General features: G+C 34.0%; 1 protein-coding gene across 3 annotated transcripts in view; it reads right to left on the reverse strand.

Moving 5' to 3' along the window:
* LOC126865899 (uncharacterized) overlaps positions 1 to 17,780 on the reverse strand; it is a 210,428-nt gene that overhangs the window by 14,533 nt on the left and 178,115 nt on the right. For 2 of the 3 annotated variants that reach the window (XR_007689720.1, XM_050618851.1), the window contains exon 5: positions 6,669 to 6,918. Coding sequence is in view for 2 of the 3 variants with exons in the window: in XM_050618851.1 (XP_050474808.1) it covers positions 6,669 to 6,918 (250 nt within the window). In the remaining variant the exon portion in view is untranslated. Of the gene's footprint in view, positions 1 to 1,565; positions 1,921 to 6,668; positions 6,919 to 17,780 lie in introns of those variants that run through there. The other variant, XM_050618850.1, reaches the window with a different exon arrangement.

Consider the following 17,780-nt stretch of genomic DNA (forward strand, 5'->3'; position numbering starts at 1 on the left):
GGTTGAAAACCATTAACGATTTATCGCGCAATCTTCAGGGTCCATAAAGAGAGATCTAAAGACGTTCAAGCTTTTTCCCCCTTTTAGTTGATCGTCGTACACGTGAGATCAGCGTCCGGGGATTCCGGAAAAGATTCGCGAAGCCAGTGGAATGAAGACTTGGCGACTCGAGGGTTAGGGTTCATGAGTGAGACAGAAAGCTTAGCCGACGAGGAGGGGCAGTGGTTTTATAGGGGTCAAGAGAGAGGAGGACCACACGGAGAGGCGAACTTTCGAAACGACCACGCCAAGAACTCGACAGTCGGCATCTTCTACGGGACAAGTTTCTCAACGAGCCTGAATCTTACGTGGCCACGGTTCTATTGGAAAAGAGAATATATATAGAAAACTCGAAGAGAGTTCCACTGTTGTTGGTTGTGAACTTCTTGTACGCTCGCTGGATTTTTTTATGAGATAAAGAAAAGTTGCAAGAAACGACGATATCGATGTAACATAGCAAATTGTTAGATTGCTGTCCAATGATGACTTCGTTTCTTGTTATAGTAATTTAATTTCGGTCGAATTAAGTTTGTGTTTCTTTAAGATCGATATGTGGTTCTTGAGTTTGAGATAGACTTCTTTTATTTAAGTTTATTTTAGTTTTTGGAGTAGGAAAGAGAGCTATGTAGAGGATATAGCAATTATCTGCTTTTTGTTGGACAGTTGCTTACTTTAGATAAAGTCCTAATTGAATTGTTAAATTATAGATAAATTTATTCACAAGGATTTTATTCTGTGGAATCGCCATAGGTACGATAGGTAAATTAATTTTTAGAAGCAAATATACAATAACAAAATTGGTGTTTCTTATGGTTAAACCTCGTAGAAGTATTCCGACGCTTGATAAGTATCTCTTTATTTTTCAATTCGTTAATTCTTAAATTATAAGTCAGATTAGATTAAGTCTTATAAATTGATAGAAATATCTTTGACGCGAATGCAACCAGTAGTATTTAACTTAGTTAACTTTCATTTATATGTTATTTATTTCTATTTTCAACTATTGAGCTATGATCGCGTTCATGTAAAACATCTTGTACACACAACCTTTGATATATGAATCAAGTACTCGCAATTAACCCCTTAACCTACGATTTACGTTTGTCCCGATTGTCTACTATGGGTTATGCCCGTAATATTTACGTTTGTCCCGATCATCGTACTACGGGCTATGTCCGTAGTCGTAGGTTAAGGGGTTAAAATCTAAACGCCGCTTCATATGGCGCAAACTATGCTGTTCGAGTTCATGTAGAATAGTGTAACATAGTAACGAATACCATTAAAATATTCACGAAATATGAGATGAATGGGAACGCACGTAAACATTCTGGAAAATTCTAGAAAAATCATCGTCTCCTTGCTATATTTTAAAGGTCAGTGTAAAAGATTGTATAATTACAGAAGTAAATTATATTCCGTGAAAGATAAAGAGAAAAAAGGAAATTGACGTAATGCAATATTTTTGTCATTAGTATCTCAAAAAATTCAAGTGTGTCATGTAAATGTACCAATGTATTTCATGAAACCTCATTTGAAAACGTAATAGTATATTTGAGACATTAGGAATAATACAATATGATTGTTACCAATAGTACTTCGTATCATTGCAAACGCGACATAACAATTTTCGCATATCTAGAATTTTTTCGAGCATAATACGGCTAGTAAAATATTTGATGTGCCGATACTCCAACAATTCCGGATTTTCTGCAATACACTGGTCACAATAACGCGGTATCCTGCAACTGTTGACCCATATACGTACTTTCCCTTCGCATCACGTGAGATATCTCGGTTCACCACTGCATAGTTGATTGCCTATCCCAAATAACTCTGGTTTACCGCTGCATAGCTGATTGTCTATTCCGAAACAGCATGATTCTGTAGCAGTCAATGGATTAAAGTGATACACATCTAATGCTAAACAGCGTCAATATCTAAAAAAATAACATTTTCAAATATTCATCCTCTAAATAATAATAAATTTCAATCAACCATCACTTATATATCTAGCATACAGTTTATAAATTTCAAGTAAAGATTCTAGCTTAACACGATGATTTATTTTCGTCAAAAATGAACAAAATATAGTTCTCGTTATATTTATAGGGTGGTTCAATAACTTTGGATATCTTATCCTCATGCGATAGGTTACGAAAGGTTCTCCTAAATCTATAAACAAATTTTGAAAAATTTAACAGCAGTAATTATTATAACTCGGGTTTTTGTGCATTTATGAAGAATTAAAGAATGTAAAGGTAGAGACTGCATATAATATAGAAAAATCTATAAAATATCCAAAGTAGAATATTGCCCTGTTTAATTAAAGAGTTCCATCTACCGTTCTCAAACTGAAGAAAACTAAAGTTTTATTGCTTTCTTCTCGCTCTTCGCTTTTAGTTCATAACAGTGTAATAATAGAGCTTTGGTTAAAAGGTAAAGAACACAGAGAACTAAAGAGGACGAAGTACTTGTTTTAATTTTTAATAGATAAGACGAATTTCTACTGAAATTTCATTTCTTTAATTGTTTCCGTACAGATATAAATTTGCACTAAAGCCTGCAGTCTATTAATTATGTACCAATAATTTAATATTCGCATAATAACATGGTATCACCTCATAGTATCGTCATAGTATCGAAATAAAAAGAAACGTTCAAGATGTTTAATAATTCTGAGAAAGATAAATAAATATCTTTGAAAGATAAATAACAGGCTTGAACGCCATGAATACCTAACTGCGAAATGATTTTCACGCAAGAAACTAGTGAGTTGTGCGCGTTTTAATCCGACAACGGAGCTGCTCGTCTGACGCCATCCATCATATTCTACTTGCATGCGCTAAAATTCAATTTAATCGAGCAGCGGAGCGGCCGGGACTCGTCGATAAAAACGGGATGAAATTTTAAGATCTTTTTTATTTGCAGTATGCTTCGTTGATAAATATTCTGCCCTGATGGAATATAATTCATTGCCTTTTGTTAAGAGAATGATACAGTTCCACGTTTCCACGGCAGCAAAGTGATTATTTCAATCGTGCAGAAATCGTATTCAGTTCGATTTCGAAACCGGTGCGCAACGCCGCACTGCAGATAATAAGAATTTCAATGCGATAAAACAGAACGGAGACTAATTCCTGTTCGAGTATTAATGTTCGAATGAGAAATTAGACAAATCTGGCTATATTCTTAAATATCTGGAATAAAATTTAGCAACAGTATTAAATCTGCTTCGTTGTATATTCTTCAAATAGGCGAAGGCAAATTATACGATTTCGAAGTGTTTATATTGTAAAATAAGTATGTTCATAAATTGTTTGATTTAAGCAAAAGTTAGGGGATTGATAAAAAGTTTGCAACCATTAACGTTTTCTAACATCCCTTTTTCTCATTTTTTTTTTTGTTATAATATAAATGACATGATAACTTTGTACATTGATAATTCATATAAATGTTTTGTAGGAATGTTACACTACTAACTGTAAGCTTTAAATATACAACGATCAGAAAACATGATTGTAATTATTTTGAGTACAGTTCTCACCTTGGTCAGAATACTAAGGAAATTGAATTGTAAATTTCTTCTAGTTGAAAAATCGAAAACGTTTCATATTTTTCTCTGCTAGACACTCTCCGACATTGCTTAATCGCCTTCATTAATATCTTTGCTTTTTACTTTCTACACTTTCTTTCTGCTAACGATAACATTAAGGAAAAAGGATTAATTTCTTCCTGACAGATGCTGCGTGCATACCGTTTTACCATGATAAAAGATGCAAAATGTTTGAATATTTATACCATTCACGTAATTTAATTATTGGTGAGTCTTTAATTCTTAGGAAAGATCAAATGTGTTATACTTGTAACTCTTCTAGTGCACTGAAAGATAATAATAAAAAATGAGCATATAATATTACCATTAAATATTCTTATAGATTCCTATTCGTTAAAAACTCATTGAACAATGACATCATAATTTCTATATATATATATTTTAGAACTTTAATGAACAATGAACAGTGGCAATGAAAATTAGTAAACTTTTTTCGCAGCTCTTCATCAATTATTCCTTGTGTGTGTGACTATTGAGGTTGACTGATAGAGGAACGAGTGGATGAATTTGTAATAGAAAAATATATTGAAATAAGTATAGGTATAAGTATAGTGTATGCTGATCCAGATCCTCACTCTTAGAGTGTTACAATACAATAAAAAGATATGACAGGGGGCACGTTCGTGTATTTATAGCTCTTTTGTTTTTAGACCTTGTAACCCAAAACAAAATTTATATTCAAGGGCACAATAATACGGATCTCCTTATCTTGAACTTTTTCACTAAATTCTATTCTCTTCGTAACAGCGGTCTTCAAGTCACGGATATACAAAAGAAAAAGATGTAGATTTTTTCCTGAAGTAATTACTTCAACAGTGACTATTAGATATTCTCAGCACTTTTAGAATTTTTTCCTGAGAGCGGCGTAATAATATATATATCTTTACACTCATAGTATAGTTGTAGTATACTACACGTATGTAAGTACTTGTTCTCATAAGTAACAGGCGAAGGTTGGGCGTGGTGCGAGATTTCTATTTGTGTCTGTCTCAATTTGGGCAACTTTCGTACCATTACTCCTCTTTAAAAGCTTCGCTCTATGACATACCTTAAGTAATCAAAAGCCAAGTAAAATGAAACTTTAGTGACTCTAAAATAGTAAACTCAAATTTCACCAGGATCCACCCACATGCTGCAATAAATGCAATTTTTCATTCAAAAGTAGCTTTCTAACATGATCGTATTACGGTTCGCAAAGTCTGCACAAGATACTTGATCTTGTAAAACTGATTGAACGTGAACTTGTTGAAAAACAATGTTTGGTGATCGAATTTGAAAAATTTCCTTTTTAGATGACATTAATATCGAGGACTAATTAGACAGCTTATTAACATCGAGTGTTAAAACCAGCATAGAGAAGAAACATTATTCGAGCGTACAGTACTAAAGAGCATTGATTATTCGTATTCAATAGTTGTACATTGCATTTTGTGCGTCATTGTACGTAAAATACCTGTGCGTCGTCATAAGACGTCAGGTTAGTCGCGACAGGAATTCCGGTTGAATATACTCCCCTGGAAACGACGTACTCGGCCGCCCAGAAAGAAGAACGGTGAGGGAAAGGAGGAGCTGCGGAAAAGGTAATAGGAGTCTCGGTTCTAGCCGTGGCCGGTCAATTAAATCTCGTCGACGTCGCGTGCAGGAAGCGAGCGCGGCGTGCACCGGAGGCTTCCTTTCCGATTTCGAGTGGGTGGACCCTAACTCTCGAAATTTATTAGACTGTGCGACCGACCGGCTAATCTTCTGGTTGGTAAGCCCGAGCGTGCAACTATTATCCGCGGCGTACAACCACAAGCGGGTTCCTCGCGGGCCACGTCTGTTCGTCCATCGTGTTGAAATCGGGTAAAAAAAAAAAGAAAATAAAGCGAAGAACAAACAACCTGTTTCGAGATTTATGCGGAATTTCAGCCACGAAGGGGAATTCGTCGGGAATACGAATGAAACGTAAACAGTAGCTCAAAAACATAGGGGGGATTCTCCGCTTTGGCTTGTTATATGTTAGAGGCTCTTAAGTGATTCAATTTTACCGGGTGTATTACGTGTCTCTGTTAGTTCAGATGTTTTCGCTGCTTTTGGACAATATTCTTTCCCGAGGCTTTAATGGTTGTATTGCTAGGGGACGTTTCAGTGAATATTTTCGCATTAAATGTAGATATTGAGGATAATCCGATGAGAAAATAATAGAGAACAGCCAGAGTTGTATCGTCCATTTGTTGGGAATTTTTGAGATACTGTATTTTTTGTCATTTTTTTAGATACACGTAAATAGAGAACGTTAAAATGGTAGTAGACTATTGTAGTTTTGAATCGTGCGACTTGTGTTGATATCTACTACACAATACGGTTTGGAATAGGTTACAGAATTCACAGAGTGAACCATGCAAGGTGGTAGCTCTACATTATTCCGTTATCAGTGGTAATAATAGACACTCTATAAAAGTGTAAAAATATTTTCATATCAAATATGTTGACAAATATCTATCTGTAGTATTCTAGTAACATTTTATGTCACGATATCAAAAAATTAAATTCTTTATAAATTCATATTACAGTTCTTCTCTTATTTATATCATACGTAAAGAAAGTATAAATATAAATTTCAAAATTATCACGAAGGAAAGAATGAAAAAAAAGCGCGAATTTTAAATCCGAAGTATTTGAACTTCAAGAATAACCAACTACAATCCCTACCACTAACTGTAGATCCTCACTGAATCATTAAAAATAGAATGTTCAACTGTCCAACAGCGAGTATTCTCGAAAACCTCGATTCTAAATTTCTCCGAATTCGCTGAAAAATTATCAGAGTGCAGCTTTTACAATAAATTCGTTCGTCATTCTTATCTTTACGGCATCGTACAAGATTAAATCTCTCTCTCTCTCTCTCTCTCTCTTTCAAAAAAGAGAAGAAGAAAAATAAAAAACGTTGGGCAGTTTTACATGTCAACGTGTCTGTGTACGCGAGTGTTGTATATTCAGGATTTCTCATTCAAAGTCAACATAAAATTCGTATTACCCCTCTCTGGCACAGGTTCACGCAGTCCAGCACCGAGCTGCACCTCGCTTATCGCCGAATATATGCCTGGAATCTGGGCGCTGCATCGTAAATTCAACTGGCCGTTCGAGAAATGGAACGGTTGAAGATTCACCCTGATCTCGATCCACTGAAGATTCTCTGTCTGATCGGTATGGGGCGAAGAAGCGTCGTTACGATCCCACCTCTGCTGTGGATACGGCTGTGGCTGATGATTCGTGTACGACTCCACCTGGACAGAGAGAAATCATCATGAAATTTCATCTTGGCTTCACGAAAGGAATCGAACGAAAGGAGGTAAACAATCGAAATTAATATTCACATTTTGTCCACTATTTATTCACTTATTTTTGTTTTCGGCTATATGTGTACTACATGTATAAATGACACGAAATTTAATATGCTTGGGTCTAATTAATTAATATGTAAATTCTATAATACATACGATGGTTTGATATTATTTTCTTCTTCTTCTTTTTTTTTTTTTTGTTTTATTAGAACATGAAAGTACAAATGAATGGAGAGAATAACGGTTTACACACGAAAAAAGTAAAAAGGAAATAGTAAGAAGTTAAGAGAAAGAGAGAGTGGCCGGTAAAATGTAAATCTGCTTTTAACGAAATCCGTTCATCTGGAATCGGGAAGCGAGCCCTTCGTTTCGTTCGTTCGATCCTCCCTTTCCACCCCCCACCCCCTCCCCACTCCATTTAGTACCGCATGCTGGTACCGGCCGTTAAGCACAAAGACGACTCCTTCCAGTTCGATGAAAAGTCGAAAGACTCGGCGACCGTTTCCGGCACCTTCGTGTTCCTCCGATTAACGTTTTTTCTTCTGTTAAATCCGTCTCTCTTGTGAGAGAAGCGTCTCCCTCTAGCTAACTCGTAATATTCACAAGGAATGCCCGAGTTCCGAGTTTCTTAATGGATCATTATCGTTCTAAGAACTGGCGATGGCGTCGAAAGTAAGTTATTCGGTTGAGCGGCCCACGGCGAGTTGAATCGCAAGTGGATCGGCTAAGATTTACTTAAAACTTTCCAGCGAGGAAAGATGCTGACAAGTTTCCTGATACTCCTGAACGTGCATAGCAATGTACACTCGCACTTTTAACGGCTTTAATGGTAGTTTGAGCTTCGAGAATTATTCTTCCGGGATTTAACACATTCAATGTGTTTCGATCATAATAGTTGTCCATAGTAACGTACACATTCCGACGATTGGCATTTTTCGCATCGAATGTGTCAGAAACTATTAGTAAACGACAGCCCATATAAATATTTATTATGAACCATTACGTTATATTGCAGATTTATTCCATTTATTAAATATTTTAAAAAACAAATACTCTGCTTCGGATATTTTGTATATTTTTGAATATCGCAGATATATATATTTTGTAAACTTTTGCGCATTAAAGTTTCTCATAAATACATAAATATCAACAGTCCGCCTGTTAAATAAATATTCAAACCTTCTCAAACTTCATCTGCGATCTTTTTAAAATTTCATTCAGAGTTTCGTCATCTTCTTCAATACTTTTTCTCAAATACAAATTTATTTGAAGGTAATGTGACATACTTGAATGTTTGTTACCTTGATCAATTTACTATGTGCTACATCATTTCCTCCGAAACACTTTAGCAAAGTAAATATTAGGTATAGAATGAGATGGGCGATCTTTGCGCGTGTAATTAGTATTTACGTAAGTTAACCGGAAAATATCTCGGAGCAATCAGGCTTATGTGAGTTAAGCAACAATGGATAGTATGGTTAATAAGCGGAGATAGACCTAGAAGTGAACTCATCAGTGAGATTAGAGTATTTCTGCTCTTTGGATATGGAAACATTCAGCATTAGGAATATGCTGGTAGTTTGAGTAGGTCGATGATTAGGATGGAATCTGTGAGGAGCGGGGATTTCGTCGAGTTAATAGGAATCGGTGGTTACCAGAAGAGATAGTATTATGCGCTAATGATTCACTTCTTCGACATGCTAAAACGAACAATTTTGTTAATGTTTCTCGTACAATCGAGTATGTAGAGAATTGTAAATTTGGAGTAAGAGAAACATAACATAACATCCCCTTCTGTCAGTCTAATTTATTATCATTGAAATGTTTATCTCTCTGGTTATTATTATTATTATTATTATTATTATTGCCATTATTATAGATTATTATTTAGTGAGTTTTGTTCACTAAAAGAATATATACTAAAAGTATAATTCATAAAAGTATCTTAGTTTTAATATCATATTAAATTGTTAACTAATCATTATCATTTATAATTTAATAGTTTATTAGCTATAAAGCTTTTTGTTTGATTACAAACTGTAAAATGTTCGATTTGTACAACATTTTGGATCTATTACTGAGAACTTGTGGTTACTATGTTTAGATAGTTATTATTGTTAATCTTGACCAAGCTACGTTGTAATCTGCAAGAGAGATAGAAATTGTTACAACTTTGTTTTTTCTTGTTGCATTGCCGTGCAATCTTCATTATCTATTCGAAACGAGTACACAAGGCAGGAAGTTATCTTTTTAGGGATTAAAGTGTTCCTTTTGTAAATTTTTTCTTATTCCCTTCGTAAATTTTTTTTACACTTTTTACCATTTCCTTTCCACTTCCACTATAATGTTGATTTAATTAATGTATTTCACTAAAACGTAAAATTTTTTATCTTGAATATTAAATTAAAAATAATTACAAAAATATAACGACACGAGTCACCGATGATAAATGTGACTTTTTACATCATGGTAAAACAAAAATTTATAAAATACGTGATACGCGAAATAAAAGAGAGGGCAACAAAAATTGCTAGAAATATTACTTTTGTTATTCAAATAAAGAAAGTACAAAGTTACCTCGCAATAATAATGAAATTAATTTTAACAAGAACCTTACATTATTCACAAAACTCATAACGTAACTTGGCACGCGAATATGCGCGTTATTTATGGAATGTTTTCGGAATGACGTTGCTCTTACGATGCTACATTATAAAATCGATGCTGAACGCAAATTAAACAAATTGAATTCAGTGTACCGGATATTCCGATGAATCTTTTAACAAACATCGCTTTAAAATCCGGTTCGAGGCATGAATCAATGTTTCGCTATAACGCGTTGCGAGTAATGCATGACGCAACCAGTACTTGTATAAGAACAAATACCCGGGCATTTCTGTCGTGTTCGCGACCGATGAGTAACGCGTTTTTAAATGTAACAAACGTTCCTATCCTGCGCGATTTATTATTATTTCGATGAACATTCTTCATAAATTCGAGTAACCGTGGAAATGGAAAAGCGAATTGCGCGAAAACACGGAAGGAAATAGAAGAGCGTCCGAACATCGTCTCGTGCATCTCGTTCATCTCTCTCTCTCTCTCTCTCTCTCTCGCTCCTTTTTTTTATTTGTTTTGTGTTTCGTTGCAAGAGAGGGTGTAGGAAACCGAATTCAGAAACTGCGATGGAATTTATTTAGAAAAAAAGGAAGGGGCACACAAAAGCTGCATAAATGAAAGCTAAAAGCGGAGGAAAGTCAGAGAAAACATTGTATTCTGTTTCTGTAACGAGTTTTTCTCCCTTTTTGTTTTGTTGTAATGGAAGGGAGTCGGTGGTTTTTTCGAATATATCCTTGCATTTCTATCGATATGCGCATTAAAATTCATTATTTCATATTGGATTGCTAGAGGAGTATGTTTATGTTCTTTTTCTGACAAGATTCGTTGATTTTGACTTGTTTCACTGGTCGTGCAAGGCGTGTGGCATAAATTTCGCGTGTATAGGTACGACATAACGGGTTAGAAAGGGACGTGAAATTCAAATTTATTAAATGAATAAAATATATCACATAGATGCACCTTATATATTGTATTAATATTATGCACATCATTTACTTCATTATGACTAGTGTACAAGGAAATTCAATTTGAAAATTTATCTACATTAACTAAACATATATACTGTTTTATTTTTATTTTTTTGAAACTTTATTGTGTGAAACACAAACTTTATTTTTTTGAAAACGAGACCTTAAATTTAACAATTTTATTCTACATTTTTACTTATTTTGACCTGAACAATAACCTCTTATTGATTATTCATTGGTATTCTACCGATAATTGGACTATATATATTTAACAAGTTTCTAAATTCGATTTATCTTAAAATCGAAACATATGAACAAATATTGTTTGATTCATTTTTAATTTTTCAAACTCGATTTTCTCGAAAACTAAGTCTCGTAAAAAAAATTTTACTGTATGTTTTCATCTCATTTTTTCATGTAGAATTACACTTTTGCCTATTGAATTATGATTACCGGGAAATAATGATAGAAACAACGAACGACAGGAATACCCGCAAGCGTAACGAAGCCCAGCGACAGTTACCCCGAAAAAGTTTCGCCAGCAATCGCAGTCCGCAATGAAGAATCAGGGTTACCGTCGTGAAATTACATCTGTGGGGACTTTGATCATAGACAATCGGCAGAAGCCATTTCTTCGAAACCTTTGAAAAGAATCCTCGTTAGCTTATTGTCGACGAGGAACGTCGTTCTCGACTGTACCAGCAACGATTCGTGTCGAATTCTACTTTACGGTGTACGCGTTTCAAACTTCTTCCAACTTTTCTCGCCGTAACGCGTTAAGGATTGCCATCGATTAATTCCAGCCGTAGAACATGGCGGAAAAGCAGAACACGGAAAAATTCATTTCCAACGAGTACGTGTGTACATCGCTAGCGTTTAACGATTTGTCAAATCTGTGTCAGTCAGAGATAAATGTGTACGCGTTGGATACTCGTTGCAAGCACCGGTACTGGGATTTTCTTGGTTGAAAAATTATGCAATTCACACCTTTTTCGGTTGTGTGTTTAAGACGAAAAAATAGAATCCCGATGATTAATGGTCGTGCAGTGTTGATGGTTATCATTCTGCTTGTAAGATACAATGGTTCACGAAAGTATTTGAACACTTACAAATATTTTTTAGAAATATATTATACGTTTCACATAAAATATTTTGAGATTTCATCGATAATAAGACACGATTGTTATGATTATATTGGTGATACTTCAAATGAATCTGAAAATGTGCATGGGAGCTACAAGATATTTACTTTAAATATATGCAATAATCTTGACATTCGATTGTATTCTTTATTATATAACAAGCCGTAAATACTTCGTAAAAACTTCTATATATTTATTTTGTTGATTGCAAATTTTATCGATGTAATCATGAGAGTCGTGTTTTATTAATATGTTATTGAAATTTAAAAACGTTTTATACAAGATGTACCATATTCACGCATAAAAGTTTTCTATGGTAAATATTCAAATACTTTCGTTAGCCATTGTATAGATCGAGTCTTGTTGATAAATAGATTCTATCCTTCTGGCGGCTACTTTTCAGAATTCGGACTAGAAATGGGTTAAAAGAGATTACAATCGACTATGAATTATGGAAAGGTGGAAGCTGCATTGTTTTCTGCTTGATCTTTTTTCTTTTCTACATGCTAGAAAAGGTACTTCGGCCGAGTACAGAAATATTAAACAAGTTATTGACTTAGATATTAATTTGAGATACCGACGTGTTTTTTGTTGCGAATGAATATTTATTTTTAATCTATGGAAATAGCGGTAAAATTTTACGAATAGTAGAGATTTGTTAAAATTCGATATCGCTTTAATTCAGCCGACATTATCCGAATTTGTTACATATCGCTTCCACAAATTCTGTGTCCTCGTTGTATGTATATGTGTATCAATACAATCAATGGGATAATAAAACTAGTTATCGCAGATTTAAATCAATGGCGCAGACATGCTGATGGAACGAAATGGTTGTTAGAGTCACGTTGACATTGTATAAATATTACTTAGATAAATGATTACACTATTACTTAAGTGGAGTACAACAGTTTGCACAATACTACTTCCTATATATTTTTTTATGACACTTTATCACAGTTTAGGCAATCTATTTCCCATTGATGTTTACGATAGGATAGAATTTAGAGTCTATTTCTTTCTATAGATATAGATATGCAGTGCAAATGAATTTGAACATAGAATCTATTTCTCCAACAACCCTGGCAATTGATACGATTCTAAATAATAATAAAAAAAAAAAAAAAACATAATCTGGACTTCAAAAAATCCAAATTTTCCAAAGTTGAACCAACTAACTAAATCGAACAACGATAATTGGAGCTTTCGAATAATCCAAGCAGGTCACTCGTGGCCACGTTCTCGCGATAAAGCAACTTTCGGCTCTCGGTATCCTCGTATCGGTTCGTGACTTTAATTGAATTCGCGCAAGAAGTGCAGCAGCACGAAGGTCATAAGCAATTAGTTCGAGAACGAAGGATGGAGCACACAGGGGCGGACGTAGGCTCGGAAACAAACAAACGTACACACCAAGAGCAAGGGGTTAAATCCTCAACCGCTCCATTCAATTAGAGAAAACCGAGAAAACACGCTCCAACTGGGTCTGTGTCTCGCGTACCTGCTTTCTGTATTCGTCGAAGACCCGACATCACCTCGTGCACGAGTGTAGACGCGACGAGAGAAGCTCAAAGGGGTAGAGGTCGGTTGAAAACCAGCGGCGGGATTACCAGGTCGCGACAAGGATGACACCAGTGTAGCGCGTTTCTCGTCCGGGGACGACGATTGTTGGCGAACGATACAGTTTACGACGTACCGCCGACGACAAAATGCAACAGTGTGTACGCAAACACACGTACGGTTGCTCGTGCTATAACTCCACACCTGTATCTATTTGGTATATACGACCGCCTCGCGGCAGACTTAACGCTTACCACGTCCGTTCTACGCGGTGCTTGCGACTTTTCGATGGAAATTTCCAAACTATTTTGCTACGTGTGCTAACCGTGGCTCACGAAAGTATTTGAACATTTATCGTACAAAAATTTGTATGCGTACAGTGGCTAGACGAAGTATTGTATTTATTATAGCATAATTAAATGCAAGTTTGATATATTAAATTTCGTATCTTTTCGTAGTACTTTCATATGATTACGAGAGTTTGTTATTATAAACATGAAATGTAGAGCCTGATAATTTCTTTGAGCCGCTATATATTTTAAATAATATATTTTAAAATTTCATTGGCATTGGAACAAGACACGACTTTCATGGTTATATTGGTCAAGTGTGAAACACGAATGCGAAAATTCAATATAGGTATTTTTCTTATTTTTTAAGCATTAGTATGAAGTTATCATTGAATACGCAAAATTGACGATGGTCCTTCAAAGCAATCGCTTCACAAAAAAGATCTTTTCACTGTTCCTCTTGAAGACGTTTTTAATTAGGATGAGTTTGACTATAGCAGGTAGCAGAATGCAAGAAGAAAGTCAGTAATTAAAAAACTGGTGGCATTTTGAAGTTTGATCTTTCTATCTTTTTCATATATCTCGTGAATTAAAAAATGATAAAAGAGAAAGACTTTAAATTAGTTCTAGTGTGAATTAGAATGACGAATGTATTAAGTCAAGTAGATCTTAATCGTCCCAAGTAGACCAGCTACGTCTATTCCTTCTTGCACACTAAGCCACTGATTACGGATTACATCCTTGAAATAGTTATAACTTTGTTAAGTGTGGAAGTTCATATGTAGAATATCTTGCAACATATCTTAGAAGTTATATCTTTTAAGAAAATGCAGAAGAAAAACGACGAGAAGATTGTTCAAAGAATATTCCTTTGAACATAGAAATGATCAAGATGAAATTGTGAAATATAGTATTTAAAGTGAATCAATGACAAAACATGGAACAAGCGGGAGATAGCAATTCCATAAGGATAATATAAATTCTCTTAAAATTTCTGTGGTGATGAATATGAGTAGTTTCACCGTGCATTTATTGCAATTCAAATGGGATGATGTATATATAACGTTACAGTGTACAACACATGAAGGTGAATGCTTTTGGCTTCCTACAATATAGTTTCAAAATTGCATTCTACTTTTAATAGAAATTACTACCATGCTACTTTTAATATAAAAGTTATGGACTATATATTTGCTTGTATAGATTGTAATGTATAATAATTTGAGTATGATATACATTAAAAGTCAGTGGCAGAATGTGTCAGTAATTAATATTTTTAAATGTAGAAGTTAAAATAAAAATAAATTAAAAGAAATTAAATTGATAGATTTTAATAGATCCACATAATATGTATTCTACTTAAAATTTTCTAGTTCTATATTTATGAAAACAACGCCAATTGCATCAATGTGTATTGATATCAAAAGTTGTATATACACAGAGTAAATGAAATTAGCAAATAGGACAAATTAGTGCAAACTATTAATATTACATTTAATCGTACCGCTTGGCAATCTGAATAAAACTGGTATGAAGTTCATGAAGTTATAAATTCAATATTTCATCTGATATGACATACATTTCGAAAATTAAATACGACCGCTATGTTACGTCGTAATATTTCATTGAAATTAACATTTTTGAAATTGCATTTTATTGCTACCCATATTTGACGTATTCAATTTTCATTTTTCTTTTTGGAAATTTAACATACATTACTATTATCTTATAGTTGCTTGAACTTTCATCGTTGAATAAACATATAGTATAGGATCTAATAATTATTACGACAGAACATTATCGAAAATTTTCACTCAAATTATCGTTATATATCCGATTTAAAAAATCCACTATAAATTGAAAACCCCAGCCTTATATTACAGTGAATAAAAACCTTTACATTCCTTTGCCTTTTCTCCTATTGTCTCACAAAATGAATACTCGAATTCCATAAAGTCCCTTATCTCCAAACCTATGCAATATTTACGCTTTTCTCTTACATAAGAAAATAGGATACGAGCTTCTAATGGAAATTTTTGTGACACTGTGTATACAAGCGAGACGGCGTGCGGGCTTATATCCCGAAATGTACTGCAGTCGCACTATGCATTGCACCTAAGGGCGTAGCTATGCGAAACCTCTGCAATGGCAGTTTGTCCCACGAATTTATGCACGTGGCTGCCGGCGCCCGAGAATGGGATACTTTCGACCGTTATTTCGCACGTAAACGTCAAGCCTTTTTGGCACCTTTGAAGTGTCTCCCTCGGCGGTTTCCAGGCTAACCGCGGCTATGAAATACACTTCCCTGTCGCGACACACCGCAGTGACGTTTCCCAACGATATTGTTTTAATGTTATTTGACACATTATTACTCAACAATTGGTGGAAAAGCCGCAAACCTCGCAACTATGAAGAATTTTTCTATGATTATCCGCTCCTCGCCCCCTAAACCGTTTTTCTATCCGCCCTCTTTCCGACCAGAAGATTTATTTTTCTGTTACATGCCAGCTCTCCCATTTTTATTATTGCTATTTGGTTGCATTTGAAGCTACACACGCGCGACAGAGACGTTCCGCGGAATGTACAAAAACGTTTACCATTAATTCGTGAGGATGGAACATCGCGATATTGGAATATCGATCTGTTTTCTGTGACAGTTTTATTAATTTTATCGCGCGCCCCCGTTTCGCAAAAGTTTTGCAACCTACGAGTTCTTTGAAACGTCACGTTAGCCGCATCATTGAATTTTTCTTCCAGTTATCTGTCATGTTGAATAAACAAAAATTTATCGTTGTTGTTAACCCAATGGAGGTCACGGTTGATCTGTCAGATACAAATACGAGATACATAGTTTTGGAATATTTTTAAACGGGCGTATTTTAAAACTTCCTGACGAAGGGTAGCTTATGTTATACATTAAATCCTTGTACGTTTATTATATTTATAGATAAATACATATCATATATATTTTTAGATTTGTTCTATTGTTAATGACAGGACAGTGTAATGAATATTGCATGTAAAAAATGATATCGGGAATTTATGGAAGATTTTGTTATAATTTAAAATATTTATGAATTATGCCAGTGGTGGTAAGAAATTTATAAATTGGATTAGAGCAACGTAATTAATTCGTAGAGAAATGAGAGGAAAATACTTTGGTGATTAAAAATATTCGAATTTTTGCGAATGAATATATTTTGTTTCCGGAAGCATATAAAATATTGAACGAAAAGCATAGGAATTTTATCTACATCAAATAATATTTATAACACTTTACTTCAAATATAATATAGTAATATTTCTGTCACCAGTTAATTCTAGCATAATATTAAAATTTTTATGTCAAATAATTTTTATTACGTTATTGAAAGAAAATATATATGTAAATACTAATATTAATCAATCATATACAGCAGACCTATGTTAATTAAAGTTATAATTAATAATGATTAAAAAAATGGAATAATAGTTTACTTTATTTCATGTGTATACACTGATGATCAGCCGCCTACTGATTAATTACTATTGGCCATATATATCTGTTTCATTTTCTACAAAATAATTTACAAACTCCACATTTTATTTTAAAAAGTACTAAAATTTAATACAACATTTCACTTCTAAGATTATAACTCCTTTTGTTTAGTTTTTATTAAAACCGGGACAAGGGAAAAGGATTATATTGATATTTCAATAAAATTTTACGATCTATTCCTAACAAGAAATGAATGTGATTCACTATAAGCAATTTATGCAGAACCAATTCTCTCTCAATACTTTTTCAATCTTCGTTAAGTCTCAATGCATAGTATTACCAAGGGAATTTACTTTTTCCACTATTTCTTCTGTGATTAAATACAGTGCACTGTCTCGAAAATCTATAATCCTATGTCACTGTACTATATTGATCGCTTTAATCTTAGTTTGCGTTGGAATTTGAAAAAGTCCATTTGGAAAGTTAGAAAATATCACTGAAATTCTTTTTTAATCACATATTTATTCATCAATTATACATCTATTATACTGATTGCAACTTTATACCATATGTTTCAAATATGAGATATAAAATAGAAGCAAACGAAGAGTTCAAAGTTCAAATGACATAAATGTAAAAGAAAATGAATTGATTTTTTCAATGAGAAAAAGATGTACACTTCCTCTCAAAATTGCTAATTATAGTTTTCAAGATGAAATATCTTGTAAATTCTATATACATTTTCAGATTTGTT

Source organism: Bombus huntii, chromosome 5 (genome assembly GCF_024542735.1).
Source record: "Bombus huntii isolate Logan2020A chromosome 5, iyBomHunt1.1, whole genome shotgun sequence".
Lineage (NCBI taxonomy): Eukaryota > Metazoa > Arthropoda > Insecta > Hymenoptera > Apidae > Bombus > Bombus huntii.